This window comes from Bombina bombina, chromosome 6 (genome assembly GCF_027579735.1).
Source record: "Bombina bombina isolate aBomBom1 chromosome 6, aBomBom1.pri, whole genome shotgun sequence".
NCBI lineage: Eukaryota > Metazoa > Chordata > Amphibia > Anura > Bombinatoridae > Bombina > Bombina bombina.
In genome coordinates, this window is record NC_069504.1 from 1,037,853,095 (window position 1) to 1,037,878,058 (window position 24,964).

General features: G+C 41.6%; 1 protein-coding gene across 4 annotated transcripts in view; it reads left to right on the forward strand.

Annotated features, from left to right (window-relative positions):
- Positions 1-24,699, forward strand: part of CLINT1 (clathrin interactor 1) — a 283,297-nt gene extending 258,598 nt beyond the window's left edge. For all 4 annotated transcript variants that reach the window (XM_053718783.1, XM_053718785.1, XM_053718782.1 and 1 more), the window contains exons 9-10: positions 21,613-21,720; positions 24,095-24,699. In XM_053718783.1, the coding sequence (XP_053574758.1) occupies positions 21,613-21,720; positions 24,095-24,450 (464 nt within the window). In that variant the 3' untranslated portion in view covers positions 24,451-24,699. The remainder of the gene's footprint in view (positions 1-21,612; positions 21,721-24,094) is intronic.
- The last annotated feature ends 265 nt before the right edge of the window (positions 24,700-24,964 follow it).

Sequence of the window (24,964 nt, forward strand, 5' to 3'; positions counted from 1 at the left end):
AGTTCCTTGAAGGGACAGATTTCTGCCTTGTCTGTGTTACTTCACAAAAAGCTGGCAGCTGTGCCAGATGTTCAAGCCTTTGTTCAGGCTCTGGTTAGAATCAAGCCTGTTTACAAACCTTTGACTCCTCCTTGGAGTCTCAATTTAGTTCTTTCAGTTCTTCAGGGGGTTCCGTTTGAACCCTTACATTCCGTTGATATTAAGTTATTATCTTGGAAAGTTTTGTTTTTGGTTGCAATTTCTTCTGCTAGAAGAGTTTCAGAATTATCTGCTCTGCAGTGTTCTCCTCCTTATCTGGTGTTCCATGCAGATAAGGTGGTTTTACGTACTAAACCTGGTTTTCTTCCGAAAGTTGTTTCTAACAAAAACATTAACCAGGAGATAGTCGTGCCTTCTTTGTGTCCGAATCCAGTTTCAAAGAAGGAACGTCTGTTGCACAATTTGGATGTTGTTCGTGCTCTAAAATTCTATTTAGATGCTACAAAGGATTTTAGACAAACATCTTCCTTGTTTGTTGTTTATTCTGGTAAAAGGAGAGGTCAAAAAGCAACTTCTACCTCTCTCTCTTTTTGGATTAAAAGCATCATCAGATTGGCTTACGAGACTGCCGGACGGCAGCCTCCTGACAGAATCACAGCTCATTCCACTAGGGCTGTGGCTTCCACATGGGCCTTCAAGAACGAGGCTTCTGTTGATCAGATATGTAAGGCAGCGACTTGGTCTTCACTGCACACTTTTACTAAATTTTACAAGTTTGATACTTTTGCTTCTTCTGAGGCTATTTTTGGGAGAAAGGTTTTGCAAGCCGTGGTGCCTTCCATCTAGGTGACCTGATTTGCTCCCTCCCTTCATCCGTGTCCTAAAGCTTTGGTATTGGTTCCCACAAGTAAGGATGACGCCGTGGACCGGACACACCTATGTTGGAGAAAACAGAATTTATGTTTACCTGATAAATTACTTTCTCCAACGGTGTGTCTGGTCCACGGCCCGCCCTGGTTTTTTAATCAGGTCTGATAATTTATTTTCTTTAACTACAGTCACCACGGTATCATATGGTTTCTCCTATGCAAATATTCCTCCTTTACGTCGGTCGAATGACTGGGGAAGGCGGAGCCTAGGAGGGATCATGTGACCAGCTTTGCTGGGCTCTTTGCCATTTCCTGTTGGGGAAGAGAATATCCCACAAGTAAGGATGACGCCGTGGACCGGACACACCGTTGGAGAAAGTAATTTATCAGGTAAACATAAATTCTGTTTTTAAACTTTCCTTTTTATAGATTAAACAACAATTAAAATAATTGAATGTACATTTGCCATGCCATTGTATCACATTAACTCTCTGTTATGTCACTAAACAGCCTCCTCATACTGCCTATTAATCATATCTGATTATGGATCTGCAAAATAAATGACTTAAAGGGACATGAAACACAGATTTTTTTTTTCTTTCATTATTCAGATAGTGAATACAATTTACTTACACTTTTAATGATCAAATTTGCATAGTTCTCATGTTATTCTTTGTTGAAGAGATATTTAGATAGGCAGGGTGCACATGTCTAACTAAAGCACTACTAGTTCTCTTGCTGATGTATAACATTGCTGCAAAACTGTTGTCCATATAGTGCTGCAGACACATGAACACTCCTGAACTTTCCTTCGTGCTTTTCAACAAAGGATAACAATAAAACAAAGAACGATTGATATTAGAAGTAAATTGGGAAGTTGTTTACAATTGTATGCTGTATCTGAATAATGAAAGAACATTTTGGGTTTTATTTCCCTTTTAAAGATTAAATCCCTTGGAGAAATGTCTTAATGATTGTTGTAAAAAATGGAAAGGTAACAACATATAGTCTTTCTTTCTAATGGTAGTGAGAGTCCACAAAACCTTACTCTTAGGAATTACATCACCTGGCCACCAGGAGGAGACAAAACACCCTACACCAGAGCAGTGCTGATGTCCAACAATCCTCTGTGGCACCTTCTTCTTTAGAGACTAGATCTACTATCTCAAGGACTGTTCTTTTATCAAAATCTGCTGTCTCTCAGTTTAACTGCTTGGAGATTGAATGGTGGATTCTTTCACAGAGAGGTTTGTCTGACTCTGTAATACTTTGATTCAGGCTTGCAAGCCTGTCACCAGGCGGTTTTATCATAAGGTGTGGAAGATTTGTTTGTCTTTCTTCTTTTCTTTTTTCATCCCGGTTACTTCTGACATTCTGTTAGAATCCAACAGATTTTGCTGTTTCTTCAGGGCATATCCGCCTTATTCTTCTTAATAAGGGCCAGATGTTGTCTCTTTCGGTCCTGTTACACAGAAAATTGGCTCTTCTGCCAGATATTTAATCCTTTGTTCAGGCTCTTGTCACAATTAGACCAATGATTAAACCAATTGCTCCTCCTTGGAGTCTTAATTTGGTTCTCAGAGTTTTACAGCATCCTCCATTCGAACAGATGCATTTGTTGGATATCAAGTTTTTATCTTGGAAGGCGTTGTTATTGCTAGCTATTTCCTCTGAATTGTCAGCTCTTTCTCCAACATAGGTGTGTCCGGTCCACGGCGTCATCCTTACTTGTGGATATTCTCTTCCCCAACAGGAAATGGCAAAGAGCCCAGCAAAGCTGGTCACATGATCCCTCCTAGGCTCCGCCTACCCCAGTCATTCTCTTTGCCGTTGTACAGGCAACATCTCCACGGAGATGGCTTAGAGTTTTTTAGTGTTTAACTGTAGTTTTTATTATTCAATCAAGAGTTTGTTATTTTGAAATAGTGCTGGTATGTACTATTTACTCAGAAACAGAAAAGAGATGAAGATTTCTGTTTGTATGAGGAAAATGATTTTAGCAACCGTCACTAAAATCCATGGCTGTTCCACACAGGACTGTTGAGAGCAATTAACTTCAGTTGGGGGAACAGTGTGCAGTCTCTTGCTGCTTGAGGTATGACACATTCTAACAAGACGATGTAATGCTGGAAGCTGTCATTTTCCCTATGGGATCCGGTAAGCCATGTTTATTACGATCGTAAATAAGGGCTTCACAAGGGCTTATTAAGACTGTAGACTTTATTTGGGCTAAATCGATTCATTATTAACATATATTTAGCCTTGAGGAATCATTTTATCTGGGTATTTCTCCAACATAGGTGTGTCCGGTCCACGGCGTCATCCTTACTTGTGGGATATTCTCCTCCCCAACAGGAAATGGCAAAGAGCCCAGCAAAGCTGGTCACATGATCCCTCCTAGGCTCCGCCTACCCCAGTCATTCTCTTTGCCGTTGTACAGGCAACATCTCCACGGAGATGGCTTAGAGTTTTTTAGTGTTTAACTGTAGTTTTTCATTATTCAATCAGATGGAGGAAGTGACCAAGATTATTCTATGGGCGGAGTCTCACTCCTGCCACCTGTCTGCTATCCACATCCCGGGAGTGGAAAATTGGGAAGCGGATTTTCTGAGTCGTCAGACATTGCATCCGGGGGAGTGGGAACTCCATCCGGAAATCTTTGCCCAAGTCACTCAGCTGTGGGGCATTCCAGACATGGATCTAATGGCCTCTCGTCAGAACTTCAAAGTTCCCTGTTACGGGTCTAGATCCAGGGATCCCAAGGCGGCTCTAGTGGATGCACTAGTAGCACCTTGGACCTTCAAACTAGCTTATGTGTTTCCGCCGTTTCCTCTCATTCCCAGGCTGGTAGCCAGGATCAATCAGGAGAGGGCGTCGGTGATCTTGATAGCTCCTGCGTGGCCACGCAGGACTTGGTATGCAGATCTGGTGAATATGTCATCGGCTCCACCTTGGAAGCTACCTTTGAGACGAGACCTTCTTGTTCAGGGTCCGTTCGAACATCCGAATCTGGTTTCACTCCAGCTGACTGCCTGGAGATTGAACGCTTGATTTTATCGAAGCGAGGTTTCTCAGATTCTGTTATCGATACTCTTGTTCAGGCCAGAAAGCCTGTAACTAGAAAGATTTACCACAAAATTTGGAAAAAATATATCTGTTGGTGTGAATCTAAAGGATTCCCTTGGGACAAGGTTAAGATTCCTAGGATTCTATCCTTCCTTCAAGAAGGATTGGAAAAAGGATTATCGGCAAGTTCCCTGAAGGGACAGATTTCTGCCTTGTCGGTGTTACTTCACAAAAAGCTGGCAGCTGTGCCAGATGTTCAAGCCTTTGTTCAGGCTTTGGTTAGAATTAAGCCTGTTTACAAACCTTTGACTCCTCCTTGGAGTCTCAATTTAGTTCTTTCAGTTCTTCAGGGGGTTCCGTTTGAACCCTTACATTCCGTTGATATTAAGTTATTATCTTGGAAAGTTTTGTTTTTAGTTGCAATTTCTTCTGCTAGAAGAGTTTCAGAATTATCTGCTCTGCAGTGTTCCCCTCCTTATCTGGTGTTCCATGCAGATAAGGTGGTTTTACGTACTAAACCTGGTTTTCTTCCGAAAGTTGTTTCTAACAAAAACATTAACCAGGAGATTATCGTGCCTTCTCTGTGTCCGAAACCAGTTTCAAAGAAGGAACGTTTGTTGCACAATTTGGATGTTGTTCGCGCTCTAAAATTCTATTTAGAGGCTACAAAGGATTTTAGACAAACATCTTCCTTGTTTGTTGTTTATTCAGGTAAAAGGAGAGGTCAAAAAGCAACTTCTACCTCTCTCTCTTTTTGGATTAAAAGCATCATCAGATTGGCTTACGAGACTGCCGGACGGCAGCCTCCCGAAAGAATCACAGCTCATTCCACTAGGGCTGTGGCTTCCACATGGGCCTTCAAGAACGAGGCTTCTGTTGATCAGATATGTAGGGCAGCGACTTGGTCTTCGCTGCACACTTTTACCAAATTTTACAAGTTTGATACTTTTGCTTCTTCTGAGGCTATTTTTGGGAGAAAGGTTTTGCAAGCCGTGGTGCCTTCCATTTAGGTGACCTGATTTGCTCCCTCCCTTCATCCGCGTCCTAAAGCTTTGGTATTGGTTCCCACAAGTAAGGATGACGCCGTGGACCGGACACACCTATGTTGGAGAAAACAGAATTTATGTTTACCTGATAAATTTCTTTCTCCAACGGTGTGTCCGGTCCACGGCCCGCCCTGGTTTTTTTAATCAGGTCTGATAATTTATTTTCTTTAACTACAGTCACCACGGTACCATATGGTTTCTCCTATGCTAATATTCCTCCTTAACGTCGGTCGAATGACTGGGGTAGGCGGAGCCTAGGAGGGATCATGTGACCAGCTTTGCTGGGCTCTTTGCCATTTCCTGTTGGGGAGGAGAATATCCCACAAGTAAGGATGACGCCGTGGACCGGACACACCGTTGGAGAAAGAAATTTATCAGGTAAACATAAATTCTGTTTTTGATATATTGATATCGGCAGGCACTGTATTAACCCCTTAATGACCACAGCACTTTTCCATTTTCTGTCCGTTTGGGACCAAGGCTATTTTTACATTTTTGTGGTGTTTGTGTTTAGCTGTAATTTTCCTCTTACTCATTTACTGTACCCACACATATTATATACCGTTTTTCTTGCCATTAAATGGACTTTCAAAATATACCATTATTTTCATCATATCTTATAATTTACTATAAAAAATATTATAAAATATGAGGAAAAAATGGAAAAAAACACACTTTTTCTAACTTTGACCCCCAAAATCTGTTACACATCTACAACCACCAAAAAACACCCATGCTAAATAGTTTCTAAATTTTGTCCTGAGTTTAGAAATACCCAATGTTTACATGTTCTTTACTTTTTTTGCAAGTTATAGGGCTATAAGTACAAGTAGCACTTTGCCATTTCCAAACCACTTTTTTTCAAAATTAGCGCTAGTTACATTGGGACACTAATATCTTTCAGGAATCTCTGAATATCCATTGACATGTATATATTTTTTTTTAGAAGACATCCCAAAGTATTGATCTAGGCCCATTTTGGTATATTTCATGGCACCATTTCACCGCCGAATGCGATCAAATAAAAAAATTATTTTACTTTTTCACAAATTTTTTCACAAACTTTAGGTTTCTCACTGAAATTATTTACAAACAACTCATGAAATTATGGAATAAATGGTTGTAAATGCTTCTCTGGGATCCCCTTTGTTCATAAATAGCAGACATATATGGCTTTGGCTTTGCTTTTTGGTAATTAGAAGGCTGCTAAATGCCACTGCGCACCAACCGTGTATTATGCCCAGCAGTGAATGGGTTAATTAGGGAGCATGTAGGGAGCTTCTAGGGTTAATTTTAGCTCTAGTGTAGTGTAGTAGACAACCCCAAGTATTGATCTAGGCCCATTTTGGTATATTTCATGCCACCATTTCACCGCCAAAAGCAATCAAATAAAAAAAAATTGTTCACTTTTTCAAACTTTAGGTTTTTCACTAAAATTATTTACAAACAGCTTGTGCAATTATGGCACAAATGGTTTTAAATGCTTCTCTGGGATCCCCTTTGTTCATAAATAGCAGACATATATGGCTTTGGCGTTGCTTTTTGGTAATTATAAGGCCGCTAAATGCTGCTGCGCATCACATGTGTATTATGGCCAGCAGTGAAGGGGTTAATTAGGTAGTTTGTAGGGAGCTTGCAGGGTTAATTTTAGCTTTAGTGTAGAGATCAGACTCCCACCTGACACATCCCACCCCCTGATCCCTCCCAAACAGCACTCTTCCCTCCCCCACCCCACAATTGTCCCCGCCATCTTAAGTACTGGCAGAAAGTCTGCCAGTACTAAAATAAAAGGTATAAAAAAAAAAAAAAAAAATTTTTTTTTAAGCATATTTACATATGCTGCTATGTAGGGTCCCCCCTTAGCCCCCAACCTCCCTGATCCCCCCAAAATAGCTCCCTAACCCTCCCCCTCTGCCTTATTGGGGCCATCTTGGGTACTGGCAGCTGTCTGCCAGTACCCAGTTTGCAAATAAAAATGTTTTATTTTTTATGTTTTACTTTTTGTTTCTGTAGTGTAGCTTCCCCCCCACAGTCCAATACCCCACCAGCCAAACCGATCACCAAAAAAACCATATTAACCCCTTTGATCCCCACTTCTAACATAAACATTTTCTGTAGGTAGTGGTTCCCACCCGCTCCCTCCCCGTGCACGCGCCCGCCCGGCCTCCCCGTGCACGCGCGCGCGTCCGTGCGCGTCCCCCCGGTCGTCCCCGCCCCCGATCCCGCCCCCCTCCGCATCACAAAGGCCATCGATGGCCGCCACCCACCTCCCATACCGGCTCCCACCCACCAACGAACGTAGCCGTTAATGTCCGGTGCAGAGAGGGCCACAGAGTGGCTCTCTCTGCACCGGATGGCTACAAATGGTTATTGCAGGATGCCTCGATATCGAGGCATCACTGCAATAACCGGAAAGCAGCTGGAAGCGAGCAGGATCGCTTCCAGCTGCTTTCCAAACCGAGGACGTGCAGGGTACGTCCTCAGGCGTTAACTGCCTTTTTTTTGAGGACGTACCCTGCACGTCCTCGGTCATTAAGGGGTTAAACACCTTATTCTTTAGGGGCTTTCCCAAAGCATAAGCAGAGCCTCATTTTCGCGCCGGTGTTGCGCACTTGTTTTTGAGAGGCATGGCATGCAGTCGCATGTGAGAGGAGCTCTGATACTTAGAAAGGACTTTCTGAAGGCGTCATTTGGTATCGTATTCCCCTTTGGGCTTGGTTGGGTCTCAGCAAAGCAGATACCAGGGACTGTAAAGGGGTTAAAGTTCAAAACGGCTCCGGTTCCGTTATTTTATGGGTTAAAGCTTCCAAATTTGGTGTGCAATACTTTTAAGGCTTTAAGACACTGTGGTGAAAATTTGGTGAATTTTGAACAATTCCTTCATGTTTTTTCGCAATTGCAGTAATAAAGTGTGTTCAGTTTAAAATTTAAAGTGACAGTAACGGTTTTATTTTAAAACGTTTTTTGTACTTTGTTATCAAGTTTATGCCTGTTTAACATGTCTGAACTACCAGATAGACTGTGTTCTGAATGTGGGGAAGCCAGAATTCCTATTCATTTAAATAAATGTGATTTATGTGAAAATGACAATGATGCCCAAGATGATTCCTCAAGTGAGGGGAGTAAGCATGGTACTGCATCATTCCCTCCTTCGTCTACACGAGTCTTGCCCACTCAGGAGGCCCCTAGTACATCTAGCGCGCCAATACTCCTTACTATGCAACAATTAACGGCTGTAATGGATAATTCTGTCAAAAACATTTTAGCCAAAATGAACACTTATCAGCGTAAGCGCGGCTGCTCTGTTTTAGATACTGAAGAGCATGACGACGCTGATAATAATATTTCTGAAGGGCCCCTAACCCAGTCTGATGGGGCCAGGGAGGTTTTGTCTGAGGGAGAAATTACTGATTCAGGGAACATTTCTCAACAGGCTGAACCTGATGTGATTGCATTTAAATTTAAGTTGGAACATCTCCGCATTCTGCTTAAGGAGGTATTATCCACTCTGGATGATTGTGACAAGTTGGTCATCCCAGAGAAACTATGTAAAATGGACAAGTTCCTAGAGGTGCCGGGGCTCCCAGAAGCTTTTCCTATACCCAAGCGGGTGGCGGACATTGTTAATAAAGAATGGGAAAGGCCCGGTATTCCTTTCGTCCCTCCCCCCATATTTAAAAAATTGTTTCCTATGGTCGACCCCAGAAAGGACTTATGGCAGACAGTCCCCAAGGTCGAGGGAGCGGTTTCCACTTTAAACAAACGCACCACTATACCCATAGAGGATAGTTGTGCTTTCAAAGATCCTATGGATAAAAAATTAGAAGGTTTGCTTAAAAAGATGTTTGTTCAGCAAGGTTACCTTCTACAACCTATTTCATGCATTGTCCCTGTCACTACAGCCGCATGTTTCTGGTTTGATGATCTGATAAAGGCGGTCGATAGTGATTCTCCTCCTTTGGAGGAGATTATGGACAGAATCAATGCTCTCAAATTGGCTAATTCTTTCACCCTAGACGCCACTTTGCAATTGGCTAGGTTAGCGGCTAAGAATTCTGGGTTTGCTATTGTGGCGCGCAGAGCGCTTTGGTTGAAATCTTGGTCGGCTGATGCGTCTTCCAAGAACAAGCTACTTAACATTCCTTTCAAGGGGAAAACGCTGTTTGGCCCTGACTTGAAAGAGATTATCTCTGATATCACTGGGGGTAAGGGCCACGCCCTTCCTCAGGATCGGCCTTTCAAGGCCAAAAATAAACCTAATTTTCGTCCCTTTCGTAGAAACGGACCAGCCCAAGGTGCTACGTCCTCTAAGCAAGAGGGTAATACTTCTCAAGCCAAGCCAGCTTGGAGACCAATGCAAGGCTGGAACAAGGGAAAGCAGGCCAAGAAACCTGCCACTGCTACCAAGACAGCATGAAATGTTGGCCCCCGATCCGGGACCGGATCTGGTGGGGGGCAGACTCTCTCTCTTCGCTCAGGCTTGGGCAAGAGATGTTCTGGATCCTTGGGCGCTAGAAATAGTCTCCCAAGGTTATCTTCTGGAATTCAAGGGACTTCCCCCAAGGGGGAGGTTCCACAGGTCTCAGTTGTCTTCAGACCACATAAAAAGACAGGCATTCTTACATTGTGTAGAAGACCTGTTAAAAATGGGAGTGATTCATCCTGTTCCATTAAGAGAACAAGGGATGGGGTTCTACTCCAATCTGTTCATAGTTCCCAAAAAAGAGGGAACGTTCAGACCAATCTTAGATCTCAAGATCTTAAACAAGTTTCTCAAGGTTCCATCGTTCAAGATGGAAACCATTCGAACTATTCTTCCTTCCATCCAGGAAGGTCAATTCATGACCACGGTGGATTTAAAGGATGCGTATCTACATATTCCTATCCACAAGGAACATCATCGGTTCCTAAGGTTCGCATTCCTGGACAAACATTACCAGTTCGTGGCGCTTCCTTTCGGATTGGCCACTGCTCCAAGGATTTTCACAAAGGTACTAGGGTCCCTTCTAGCTGTGCTAAGACCAAGGGGCATTGCTGTAGTACCTTACTTGGACGACATTCTGATTCAAGCGTCGTCCCTTCTTCAAGCAAAGGCTCACACGGACATTGTCCTGGCCTTTCTCAGATCTCACGGATGGAAAGTGAACGTGGAAAAGAGTTCTCTATCCCCGTCAACAAGGGTTCCCTTCTTGGGAACAATAATAGACTCCTTAGAAATGAGGATTTTTCTGACAGAGGCCAGAAAAACAAAACTTCTAGACTCTTGTCGGATACTTCATTCCGTTCCTCTTCCTTCCATAGCTCAGTGCATGGAAGTGATCGGGTTGATGGTAGCGGCAATGGACATAGTTCCTTTTGCGCGCATTCATCTAAGACCATTGCAACTGTGCATGCTCAGTCAGTGGAATGGGGACTATACAGACTTGTCTCCGAAGATACAAGTAAATCAGAGGACCAGAGATTCACTCCGTTGGTGGCTGTCCCTGGACAACCTGTCACAAGGGATGACATTCCGCAGACCAGAGTGGGTCATTGTCACGACCGACGCCAGTCTGATGGGCTGGGGCGCGGTCTGGGGATCCCTGAAAGCTCAGGGTCTTTGGTCTCGGGAAGAATCTATTCTACCGATAAACATTCTGGAACTGAGAGCGATATTCAATGCTCTCAAGGCTTGGCCTCAGCTAGCGAGGGCCAAGTTCATACGGTTTCAATCAGACAACATGACAACTGTTGCGTACATCAACCATCAGGGGGGAACAAGGAGTTCCCTAGCGATGGAAGAAGTGACCAAAATCATTCTATGGGCGGAGTCTCACTCCTGCCACCTGTCTGCTATCCACATCCCAGGAGTGGAAAATTGGGAAGCGGACTTTCTGAGTCGTCAGACATTGCATCCGGGGGAGTGGGAACTCCATCCGGAAATCTTTGCCCAAGTCACTCAGCTGTGGGGCATTCCAGACATGGATCTGATGGCCTCTCGTCAGAACTTCAAGGTTCCTTGCTACGGGTCCAGATCCAGGGATCCCAAGGCGGCTCTAGTGGATGCACTAGTAGCACCTTGGACCTTCAAACTAGCTTATGTGTTCCCGCCGTTTCCTCTCATCCCCAGGCTGGTAGCCAGGATCAATCAGGAGAGGGCGTCGGTGATCTTGATAGCTCCTGCGTGGCCACGCAGGACTTGGTATGCAGATCTGGTGAATATGTCATCGGCTCCACCTTGGAAGCTACCTTTGAGACGAGACCTTCTTGTTCAGGGTCCGTTCGAACATCCGAATCTGGTTTCACTCCAGCTGACTGCTTGGAGATTGAACGCTTGATTTTATCGAAGCGAGGGTTCTCAGATTCTGTTATCGATACTCTTGTTCAGGCCAGAAAGCCTGTAACTAGAAAGATTTACCACAAAATTTGGAAAAAATATATCTGTTGGTGTGAATCTAAAGGATTCCCTTGGGACAAGGTTAAGATTCCTAGGATTCTATCCTTCCTTCAAGAAGGATTGGAAAAGGGTTTATCTGCAAGTTCCCTGAAGGGACAGATTTCTGCCTTGTCGGTGTTATTTCACAAAAAACTGGCTGCTGTGCCAGATGTTCAAGCCTTTGTTCAGGCTCTGGTTAGAATTAAGCCTGTTTACAAACCTTTGACTCCTCCTTGGAGTCTCAATTTAGTTCTTTCAGTTCTTCAGGGGGTTCCGTTTGAACCCTTGCATTCCGTTGATATTAAGTTATTATCTTGGAAAGTTTTGTTTTTAGTTGCAATTTCTTCTGCCAGAAGAGTTTCAGAATTATCTGCTCTGCAGTGTTCTCCTCCTTATCTGGTGTTTCATGCAGATAAGGTGGTTTTACGTACTAAACCTGGTTTTCTTCCAAAAGTTGTTTCTAACAAAAACATTAACCAGGAGATTATCGTACCTTCTCTGTGTCCGAAACCAGTTTCAAAGAAGGAACGTCTGTTGCACAATTTGGATGTTGTTCGCGCTCTAAAATTCTATTTAGATGCTACAAAGGATTTTAGACAAACATCTTCCTTGTTTGTTGTTTATTCCGGTAAAAGGAGAGGTCAAAAAGCAACTTCTACCTCTCTCTCTTTTTGGATTAAAAGCATCATCAGATTGGCTTACGAGACTGCCGGACGGCAGCCTCCCGAAAGAATCACAGCTCATTCCACTAGGGCTGTGGCTTCCACATGGGCCTTCAAGAACGAGGCTTCTGTTGATCAGATATGTAGGGCAGCGACTTGGTCTTCACTGCACACTTTTACCAAATTTTACAAGTTTGATACTTTTGCTTCTTCTGAGGCTATTTTTGGGAGAAAGGTTTTGCAAGCCGTGGTGCCTTCCATTTAGGTGACCTGATTTGCTCCCTCCCTTCATCCGTGTCCTAAAGCTTTGGTATTGGTTCCCACAAGTAAGGATGACGCCGTGGACCGGACACACCTATGTTGGAGAAAACAGAATTTATGTTTACCTGATAAATTACTTTCTCCAACGGTGTGTCCGGTCCACGGCCCGCCCTGGGTTTTTTTTTTAATCAGGTCTGATAATTTATTTTCTTTAACTACAGTCACCACGGTACCATATGGTTTCTCCTATGCAAATATTCCTCCTTAACGTCGGTCGAATGACTGGGGTAGGCGGAGCCTAGGAGGGATCATGTGACCAGCTTTGCTGGGCTCTTTGCCATTTCCTGTTGGGGAAGAGAATATCCACAAGTAAGGATGACGCCGTGGACCGGACACACCGTTGGAGAAAGTAATTTATCAGGTAAACATAAATTCTGTTTTTTTGTGATCCGCCTTTTTAGTGTTAAATCAGGATAAGGCTGTTTTGCAGACTAGCTAGTGTCGGCAGATGATATTAATTAGGAAATTATTGTTCCATCTTTATGTCCTCACCATAGCTTTTCCAAAAAAAAAAAACTGTTGCACAATTTAGACGTCGGGGTTCTGACGTTTTTATCTTCAGACGACTAAGGATTTTTGTCAGTCTTTCTAGTCTGTCTGGTTTTCTGACAAACTTAAGGGCCAGAAGGCTACTGTGGTGTCTTTGGCTTCTTGGTTGAGGAATTTAATATGTTCAGTTTACTTGGATGCCGGACAACAACCGCATGCCAAAATTACTGCTCTCTACTTCCTGGGTCTTCAAGAATGAGGCTTCTGCGGAACAAATATGCAAGGCTGCGACTTGGTCTTCTTTAAATACCATTTACCAAGTTTTATCATTTCGAAGTGTTTGCCTCAGCAGAGGCAGCATTTCTAGCAAATAGGGGCCTGCCTTTTATGTTATCCCACCCAGATTTTCGTGGACTCCACAGCTTGGGTATTGGTTCCAAAAAGTAAGGTCTTGTGTATGCTCACTACCATTAGAAAAGAAACATTTATTCTTTTTTTTTATTTATTTTTTTTTATTTTGTTTCTTTATTGAAAGTTTCAGACATAACAAAATTCAAAAATCCATGAGTTACAATATTTCTATTAAATCGACTCCATTCTTAACAAGAGGTCTAATACCATCATATAACCAAATCTTGCATATATTTACTAGCTTAATACTAGTCCTTTTATAGAGCCTTCTTTCATCTGAACTTCCCGTGTTTCTTAACAAAGTTTTATTCAATGACATTTAACAAACAACAATTGAACTAATTTTAACAATAACAAACAACTTGCAGACTTTAAATCATTCTTATGCAACGAAAAATGGGAAGAAAAGCATCGTGCCACTCTGTGTGTAGGGTTCATTTTAATCTTCATATCTTGGTTCAAAGGAAATTTATATTTATTTATAATTAGCCATCTCTGTATTTTCTTGTTAAGTACCCATATATGATTCCCAGTAGAACATCATATTATGAAACATTGTCAATCTATTTGTTTTTAGATAGAATTATCTCTCTATCATTAGGGCTCCCCCAACCTTCTCCTTCCAAAACTCAATTGTGGGGACCTCATTAGATCTCCACTTAGAGGCTATAAGCTGCTTTGCTGTGTTCAGCATTATGTGTATGACATTTCTCTTAATAACACATTGGACATCTTTCAACACATTAAATAGGCATATCCGTGGGTCAGAAGCTAAGTTACAGGACAATGCACCGTTTATTTCTTTAATTATTTGTTCCCAAAAAGTTTTTATCCTTTCACACGACCACCAAATGTGACCCATGTTGCCCACTCCTTGTTTGCATCTCCAACACTTCTCATTGGCAGATGGAAATAGATGTTTCATTCTATTCGGTGTCATGTACCAACGGAAAAGTATTTTATCATTTGTTTCTAAGGCAAAAATTGTGTGGGCAGAGGAAGCTATGCTATGAAAAATCTCGTTCCAGACCTTTGGGCTCTCAGCCCCTAGTATTTCCCTCTCCCACCCTTTTGTGAAGTTATGTGTTTTTGGGGTTGTTGCCTTAAGTAATAATTTGTAAGTGACAGAGACTATCCCCTTCTGTGGTATAGTGGAAATGCACATCTGTTCTAGAGGTGTTAACTGTCTCAACAAGTTACCCCTGTCTCTATGAGTCATTATATAGTGATTTACCTGATGGTATCTAAACCATTGTTCAAAGAAACTCTCTCCCACCTCTAGTAATTCATTTTTCGGAAGCATTTTCCCTAATCTGGTTATGAGAGTGATGGGAATAAGATCTTTCAAGATGTGGATTCTGTGAGGGAGAGGTCCCTGTCCCACTGGAAACTCAGGATCCATCAAGACTGGGGTTAGGGGAGAGTAGGTGCTAGAGATGCCTCCACAGCTATCACGTATTTGTTTCCAGTCTTAGAGGGAATTTGAAACTGTTTGTGTGGTGTTAGTCTGTATCCTAGATAGTAAATTGGGTGTCCAACAGCCCCCCCTAGTTGTGGCACATTACTAATGTCGCATTCTATTTGGATCCAGTGCTTTGGTTCTTCTGAGTTATGTCTGCACCATTCCACCACTCTCTGAAGTGAAATGGCCCATTTGTAAAGTATTATATTGGGTACTCCTAAGCCCCCCATACTCTTATTAGCATATAAAGAAAGTTTATTTACCCGTGCCGGGTTTTTTTCCATATAAAATTGAGTATCACTCTTTGTATTTTTTGTAAGTATAATTGGGTATGAGGGAGTGGTAACGTCTGTAAAATGTACAGAATTTTAGGCAACAATACCATTTTTACTGTGCTTACTCTCCCTATCCAGGAAATATTTTTAGATAGCCACGAAGAAGCCTGGTTAGATATATTAGTCAATAGTTTAGAGTAATTATACGTGCAAATTGATTCTAAGTTATGCATTAAATATATACCTAAGTATTTAATATGTCTCTGCTGAATTGCGAAAGGGCTGTTCTTTTTAATATTGTTTAGTTCTACTTGGGATATATGTAAAGGTAACAATTCTGACTTACTAGGGTTTACTAGAAAATTCGATACGCTTCCATAATCCAGCATTTCTGATTGCACCGCGGAGAGAGACTCCATAGGACATGATAAAGACAACAAAACGTCGTCTGCGAACATAGATAATTTGTATTCCCTATTTCTCCAACATAGGTGTGTCCGGTCCACGGCGTCATCCTTACTTGTGGGATATTCTCTTCCCCAACAGGAAATGGCAAAGAGCCCAGCAAAGCTGGTCACATGATCCCTCCTAGGCTCCGCCTACCCCAGTCATTCTCTTTGCCGTTGTACAGGCAACATCTCCACGGAGATGGCTTAGAGTTTTTTAGTGTTTAACTGTAGTTTTTCATTATTCAATCAAGAGTTTGTTATTTTCAAATAGTGCTGGTATGTACTATTTACTCAGAAACAGAAAAGAGATGAAGAATTCTGTTTGTATGAGGAAAATGATTTTAGCAACCGTAACTAAAATCCATGGCTGTTCCACACAGGACTGTTGAGAGCAATTAACTTCAGTTGGGGGAACAGTGTGCAGTCTCTTGCTGCTTGAGGTATGACACATTCTAACAAGACGATGTAATGCTGGAAGCTGTCATCTTCCCTATGGGATCCGGTAAGCCATGTTTATTACGATCGTAAATAAGGGCTTCACAAGGGCTTATTTAGACTGTAGACTTTTCTGGGCTAAATCGATTCATTATTAACACATATTTAGCCTTGAGGAATCATTTTATCTGGGTATTTTGATATAATAATATCGGCAGGCACTGTATTAGACACCTTATTTCTTAGGGGCTTTCCCAAAGCATAAGCAGAGTCTCATTTTCGCGCCGGTGTGGCGCACTTGTTTTTGAGAGGCATGGCATGCAGTCGCATGTGAGAGGAGCTCTGATACTTAGAAAAGACTTTCTGAAGGCGTCATTTGGTATCGTATTCCCCTTTGGGTTTGGTTGGGTCTCAGCAAAGCAGATACCAGGGACTGTAAAGGGGTTAAAGCTTAAAACGGCTCCGGTTCCGTTATTTTAAGGGTTAAAGCTTCCAAATTTGGTGTGCAATATTTTTAAGGCTTTAAGACACTGTGGTGAAAATTTGGTGAATTTTGAACAATTCCTTCATGTTTTTTCGCAATTGCAGTAATAAAGTGTGTTCAGTTTAAAATTTAAAGTGACAGTAACGGTTTTATTTTAAAACGTTTTTTGTACTTTCTTATCAAGTTTATGCCTGTTTAACATGTCTGAACTACCAGATAGACTGTGTTCTGAATGTGGGGAAGCCAGAATTCCTATTCATTTAAATAAATGTGATTTATGTGATAATGACAATGATGCCCAAGATGATTCCTCAAGTGAGGGGAGTAAGCATGGTACTGCATCATTCCCTCCTTCGTCTACACGAGTCTTGCCCACTCAGGAGGCCCCTAGTACATCTAGCGCGCCAATACTCCTTACTATGCAACAATTAACGGCTGTAATGGATAATTCTGTCAAAAACATTTTAGCCAAAATGAACCCTTGTCAGCGTAAGCGTGGCTGCTCTGTTTTAGTTACTGAAGAGCATGACGACGCTGATATTAATATCTCTGTTGGGCCCCTAACCCAATCTGAGGGGGCCAGGGAGGTTTTGTCTGAGGGAGAAATTACTGATTCAGGGAACATTTCTCAGCAGGCTGAATCTGATGTGATTACATTTAAATTTAAGTTGGAACATCTCCGCATTTTGCTTAAGGAGGTATTATCCACTCTGGATGATTGTGAAAATTTGGTCATTCCAGAGAAACTATGTAAAATGGACAAGTTCCTAGAGGTGCCGGGGCTCCCAGAAGCTTTTCCTATACCCAAGCGGGTGGCGGACATTGTTAATAAAGAATGGGAAAGGCCCGGTATTCCTTTCGTCCCTCCCCCCATATTTAAAAAATTGTTTCCTATGGTCGACCCCAGAAAGGACTTATGGCAGTCAGTCCCCAAGGTCGAGGGAGCGGTTTCTACTTTAAACAAACGCACCACTATACCCATAGAGGATAGTTGTGCTTTCAAAGATCCTATGGATAAAAAATTAGAAGGTTTGCTTAAAAAGATGTTTGTTCAGCAGGGTTACCTTCTACAACCCATTTCATGCATTGTCCCTGTCACTACAGCCGCATATTTCTGGTTTGATGAACTGATAAAGGTGCTCGATAGTGATTCTCCTCCTTATGAGGAGATTATGGACAGAATCAATGCTCTCAAATTGGCTAATTCTTTCACTCTAGACGCCACTTTGCAATTGGCTAGGTTAGCGGCTAAGAATTCTGGGTTTGCTATTGTGGCGCGCAGAGCGCTTTGGTTGAAATCTTGGTCGGCTGATGCGTCTTCCAAGAACAAGCTACTAAACATTCCTTTCAAGGGGAAAACGCTGTTTGGTCCTGACTTGAAAGAGATTATCTCTGATATCACTGGGGGTAAGGGCCACGCCCTTCCTCAGGATCGGCCTTTCAAGGCAAAAAATAGACCTAATTTTCGTCCCTTTCGTAAAAACGGACCAGCCCAAAGTGCTACGTCCTCTAAGCAAGAGGGTAATACTTCTCAGGCCAAGCCAGCTTGGAGACCAATGCAAGGCTGGAACAAGGGAAAGCAGGCCAAGAAACCTGCCACTGCTACCAAGACAGCATGAAATATTGGCCCCCGATCCGGGACCGGATCTGGTGGGGGGCAGACTCTCCCTCTTCGCTCAGGCTTGGGCAAGAGATGTTCTGGATCCTTGGGCGCTAGAAATAGTCTCCCAGGGTTATCTTCTGGAATTCAAGGGACTTCCCCCAAGGGGGAGGTTCCACAGGTCTCAGTTGTCTTCAGACCACATAAAAAGACAGGCGTTCTTACATTGTGTAGAAGACCTGTTAAAAATGGGAGTGATTCATCCTGTTCCATTAAGAGAACAAGGGATGGGGTTCTACTCCAATCTGTTCATAGTTCCCAAAAAAGAGGGAACGTTCAGACCAATCTTAGATCTCAAGATCTTAAACAAATTTCTCAAGGTCCCATCGTTCAAGATGGAAACCATTCGAACTATCCTTCCTTCCATCCAGGAAGGTCAATTCATGACCACGGTGGATTTAAAGGATGCGTATCTACATATTCCTATCCACAGGGAACATCATCGGTTCCTAAGGTTTGCATTCCTGGACAAACATTACCAGTTTGTGGCGCTTCCTTTCGGATTAGCCACTGCTCCAAGGATTTTCACAAAGGTACTAGGGTCCCTTCTAGCGGTGCTAAGACCAAGGGGCATTGCAGTAGTACCCTACCTGGACGACATTCTGATTCAAGCGTCGTCCCTCCCTCGAGCAAAGGCTCACACGGACATCGTCCTGGCCTTTCTCAGATCTCACGGCTGGAAAGTGAACGTGGAAAAGAGTTCTCTATCCCCGTCAACAAGGGTTCCCTTCTTGGGAACAATTATAGACTCCTCAGAAATGAGGATTTTTCTAACAGAGGCCAGAAAAACAAAACTTCTGGACTCTTGTCGGATACTTCATTCCGTTCCTCTTCCTTCCGTAGCTCAGTGCATGGAAGTGATCGGGTTGATGGTAGCGGCAATGGACATAGTTCCTTTTGCGCGCATTCATCTAAGACCATTACAACTGTGCATGCAATTTCTTCTGCTAGAAGAGTTTCAGAATTATCTGCTCTGCAGTGTTCCCCTCCTTATCTGGTGTTCCATGCAGATAAGGTGGTTTTACGTACTAAACCTGGTTTTCTTCCAAAAGTTGTTTCTAACAAAAACATTAACCAGGAGATTATCGTACCTTCTCTGTGTCCGAAACCAGTTTCAAAGAAGGAACGTTTGTTGCACAATTTGGATGTTGTTCGCGCTCTAAAATTCTATTTAGATGCTACAAAGGATTTTAGACAAACATCTTCCTTGTTTGTTGTTTATTCAGGTAAAAGGAGAGGTCAAAAAGCAACTTCTACCTCTCTCTCTTTTTGGATTAAAAGCATCATCAGATTGGCTTACGAGACTGCCGGACGGCAGCCTCCCGAAAGAATCACAGCTCATTCCACTAGGGCTGTGGCTTCCACATGGGCCTTCAAGAACGAGGCTTCTGTTGATCAGATATGTAGGGCAGCGACTTGGTCTTCACTGCACACTTTTACCAAATTTTACAAGTTTGATACTTTTGCTTCTTCTGAGGCTATTTTTGGGAGAAAGGTTTTGCAAGCCGTGGTGCCTTCCATTTAGGTGACCTGATTTGCTCCCTCCCTTCATCCGTGTCCTAAAGCTTTGGTATTGGTTCCCACAAGTAAGGATGACGCCGTGGACCGGACACACCTATGTTGGAGAAAACAGAATTTATGTTTACCTGATAAATTTCTTTCTCCAACGGTGTGTCCGGTCCACGGCCCGCCCTGGTTTTTTTAATCAGGTCTGATAATTTATTTTCTTTAACTACAGTCACCACGGTACCATATGGTTTCTCCTATGCAAATATTCCTCCTTAACGTCGGTCGAATGACTGGGGTAGGCGGAGCCTAGGAGGGATCATGTGACCAGCTTTGCTGGGCTCTTTGCCATTTCCTGTTGGGGAAGAGAATATCCCACAAGTAAGGATGACGCCGTGGACCGGACACACCGTTGGAGAAAGAAATTTATCAGGTAAACATAAATTCTGTTTTTTAATAGTTATGCCCTTTGTTATCATTTAATCTAATTCTGCTAGCCAATGTTTCTAGGGAAAGGATAAATAAGAGCGGGGAAAGCGGGCATCCCTGACGTGTGCCATTTCGAATTTCAAATTGTTCTGAAAGAGTACCATTTATTCTAATTTGGGCCGTGGGAAAGGAGTATAGGGCCATGATAGAAACATTTATTCTTACCTGATAAATTCCTTTCTTGTTCATGGGCTAACTACCCAGCCCAAAAAAATAAAAAATTCTAGTGGCAGCAGTCATTGTTTGCATCTCTTTACTCTACTGTCTTTCTTACTTTTCTTCCTTTCTTCAGCTATACATACTAATGGGAGTGAAAGGGAAATAGGAGGGATACTTAAAGCTTTGGTGAAGGGTGTCTTTGCCTCCTACTGGTGGCCAGGTGATTTAATTCTCAATAGTAAGGTTTCAGTGACTCACTACCAAGAAATAAAGGAATTTATCAGGTAAGAATACATTTGTTTTCTTTCCTAAGATATGGTGAGTCCACGGCGTCCTCGATTACTGTTAGGAATATCACTCCTGGCCAGCAGGAGGAGGCAAAGAGCACCACAGCCATGCTGTTAAGTATCACTCCCCTTCCCACAAACCCCAGTCATTCTCTTTGCCTCTGTTCATGGAGGAGGTGAAGTTTTTGGTGTTTGCAATTCTACCTACAGGCAACTAAGGATTTTCGCCAATCTTCTGCCCTGTTTGTTTCTCTGGGAAACGTAAAGGTCAGAAAGCTACTGCTACTTCTCTTTCTCTCTGGTTAAGAAGTATAATTTGTTTGGCCTATTAGACAGCAGCCTCCTTAGAGAATTACAGCTCATTCTACTAGGGTTGTTTCTTCTTCTTGGGCTTTCAAAAATGAAGCTTCTGTGGAACAGATTTGCAAGGCTGCAACTTGGTCTTCTCTGCATATTTTTTCCAAATTTGATACTTTTGCCCCGGCTGAGGCTTCCTTTGGGAGAAAGGTTCTTCAAGCGGTGGTGCCTTCTGTTTAGGTCTACCCGTCTTGTCCCTCCCTAGTCCTCTGTGTCTTCTAGCTTGGGTATTGGTTCCCAACAGTAATTGAGGACACAGTGGATTCACCATATGTTAGGAAAGAAAACAAAATGTATGCTTACCTGATAAATTTATTTATTTCCGGATATGGTGAGTCCACAGCCCTGCCCTTTGTTTTAAGACACTTTTTTTTTTACTAAACCTCATGCCCCTCTATACCTTGTCTTACTCCTTTTTTCTACATTTACCTGCGGTCGAATAACTGGGGTTTGTGGGAATGGGAGTGATACTTAACAGCTTGGCTGTGGTGCTCTTTGCCTCCTGCTGCTGGCCAGGAGTGATATTCCCAACAGTAATTAAGGATGCCGTGGACTCACCATATCCAGAAAGAAAGAAATTTATCAGGTAAGCATAAATTTTGTTTTTTCTAGAGAACTTGGGCTAAATTATATACTTTTGGGTGATGGTTCTTCTTCTTTATTGAATCTCAAGTTCCAAACACCTCCTAGCACCAAGTTTGTATGTCATAAAATTGACATTAGTATTACATTTGCTTGTTTGTGTGCAGTGTATTTTCAGATGTTTTTTGTAATATTATATTTTTACTTAGGTAATGTGTCGGATCCATTTGGAGGATTTGCAGACTTTAGCTCACCTGCTGCTGTGTCATCCAGTGCTGTATCATCCAGTGCTGTGTCATCCAGTTTCCCAGCACAAGGTAAATGCAGTGTGCCCAACTATGCAAAAATAAATAAAATAAAAAATAAATTTGTAAAAAATCTAAAAATACACACACACACACACACACACACACACACACATATATATATATATATATATATATATATATATATATATATATATATATATATATATACCCACACACTATGCAAAAATAAATAAAATAAAAAATAAATTTGTAAAAAATCTAAAAATACACACACACACACACATATATATATATACCCACACACTGTGCAAAAGTTTAAGGCAGGTGTGAAAAAATGTTTTTAAGTAAAAAATAGTTTCAAAAACAGAAATGTTAGTTTATTTTTTATCTGAACAGAAGAAAAATTGACATCAAATCAATATTTGATGTTAACCACCCTTTGCCTTTAAAGATAGAAAACTATCTCTAGGTAGATTTTTCTTTAGAAAGCATTTTATTAAAAAATATATATATATATAATTTATGGTTACCTTTATAAGTTTATTTCTTTCATGGTGGTGAGAGTGCACAAACTATTGCTCCTGGGAATTCTACTGCTGGTCACTAGGAGGAGGTAAAGACTTCCAAAACTCCAAGAGCCCTTAAAAAGCCTCGCAACTCACTGGTAAACTTGAACTGCCACTTGAAAAAAATGCAAACAAAAATAATCATAAATTATAAAAATAATAGACAGGTCTTGTGAACTCTCACCACCATAAAATAAATTAATTTATCAGGTAAGCACAAATTATGTTTTTCTTTCATAACTGTGATGAGTACACAAGACCGATTATTTTCGATTATAATCGCTAATAGTCTAAATGCGCTAACTTTTAAAAATGAAAATAAGCAATGCACACTTTAAAAAAAAAAAAAAAAAGTCATGCAGCAACAAGACAATGCTCTCTCCCTAAGGCAGCATCCAATATGCGCAACTCCATACACAAGCCGATGCATGCAAAGTCCAAAAAAAGTGCAAAAGAGGCCAACGTGCACTATAGAAACACACTGAACACGCCTAAAAATGCCAGAGTGCGCTAAACACATCTGACGTGTGCTACAACCAAAAATAAAGTGTATGAATTAAAAACCTAGGTCCCTGTAGCCCATTACAATTACCCATATAAAACATATGAGAATTCATTTTGCTAATATAAATAGTCCCCTGGCTATGATATACAAAACTATATGTACCTACTAATGGTCAATAAGCTATGAGAGTGCCAAACAATAATAAACTAGTTACTTGCCTGACAAGCCACCCACTCTACCAGATTTACCATTTGCAGAAGATTGCTTCCAGTACATAGCCAATCCAGTGCTGTACTCGTGACAGCAGATGATCAGATTATGTGGAGTATAACAACAATCCAACAGGAGGCATTCCTCGGGACAACTGTGGTAGGCCTGTGGCTAACTCCCACTGGGTGTAATTGTACCACTACTCCAATTTAAAAAAATCATGGTTGGTTGGTTATGCATTTATACATGATTAAAGGGACACTCAAGTCAAAATTAAACTTTCATGATTCAAATAGAGTATACAGTTTTAAACGACTTTCTAATTTATTTCCATTATCAAAATGTGCACAGTCTTTTTAGATTTACACTTTTTGAGTCACCATCTCCTACTGAGCACGTGCAAGAATTCCAAGAATAAATTTATATGCATGTGTGATTGGCCACATGATACACATAACTAAAATTTGTCAGAAAAAAAATCTACTACTCATTGGAAGTTCAAACTAAGTGCTATCGCATTGTCTTGTTATCGTGCATTTGTTGATTGTGCATATTTACTGGTCCCTTAAAACAGGATTCATTTTTTAAAAAAAATAGCTTTAAAGAGACAGTAGACACCAATTTTCATATAACTGCATGTAATAGACACTACTATTAAGAATAATACGCATAGATACTGATCTAAAAATACAGTATAAAACCTTTTTATAAACAAACTTAGATGCTCCCAACTTAGCATTGTCGATGAGGTAGTCTGGGACACCCACTGAAAGGGGCTGGGTAAACAAAAAGAGCAGACACTCCCCACCTCCCCCCGTCCCTGCATATGAAAAGACAGATAACAACATAAACAGGAGCCTGCAGAAGTCTGTAAACGCATGTATACATCTGACACTGTGGGGTTTGGTTTGGAGTCTGAAAATCAGCACAATGTTCTTAAAAAAAAAAGCCAAACAATAAATTTTTTATAAAAACACTACCAGGTGGGCAATATAAATGGATCGTCTACAAAACATTTATGCAAAGAAAAATCTAGTGTTTAAAACTGAAAAGTGATACTGTTTTGTCCTGGTTATCTGCCTTACCTGTTTACAAATTGGTCTTTCTATTGCATCTTTGACCACTGTCTTGTTTTTATCAGGTTCCGCAGCAAGTGGAGACTTTGGAGACTGGGGTACATTCAATGAACCACAGCCAACCCCTGCAACTCCCTCAGCTGATTTGTTTGGAGCTGTCTCCCAGCCTAGCACTGACATGTTTGCTGTTCAAAATCCTCAGCCTTCTTCCTCCAATACAACAGACCTTTTTGATCTTATGGGGCCTTCACATTCAACCTTGAGCTCCTCTCAAAGTATGAACTTATCCATGATGAGCTCTAGCACTATGGGAGTTTCACTACCTATATCACGGTCTCAGGTAGGCCATACTCGAAGACAATTTAACATTTTAGTAGTTCTATACACGTTCCCAGACACTAGAAGATTAATAAAACAATAGCCAGCAGTTATTTTGCTTTACGGTACAATAGGAACCAATCTGGTAGTTGTGCAATTAATTCAAGTATATCACTACCCCCCACCCCATATGTCACAGTATGCAGCAGAAGCAAAAAGTTGTTATTTTTATGGCTATACAGAGATTTGGTATCGGTATGTTATTTTATGCACAGTTTATGTTGTAATTTTACAGATATACATTAACATTCCTTGTCGCCTATGCAGAAAAATAAATGTGTTGTGATATGCATCTCGTCTTACCTCTATGTCTGCAGACATCTTTTATAAGCAAATATATATCCGTGAGCACAGAAAATGTGAATATCTTAGATGTGTATTCAGAGGTTTTGTGAACCTCTAAATGCAGAAGAAGGCACCCCGTCATGCTACTCGTGTTTTATGTTGCCAAATTCATTCTTGTGCAACAGCAACATTCTAAAATCTATACAAATCCCAGATTTTAGCGTTGCACAAGTAGGCAACGGAAATAGCCGAGCAGCACTAAGAGCCGCTGC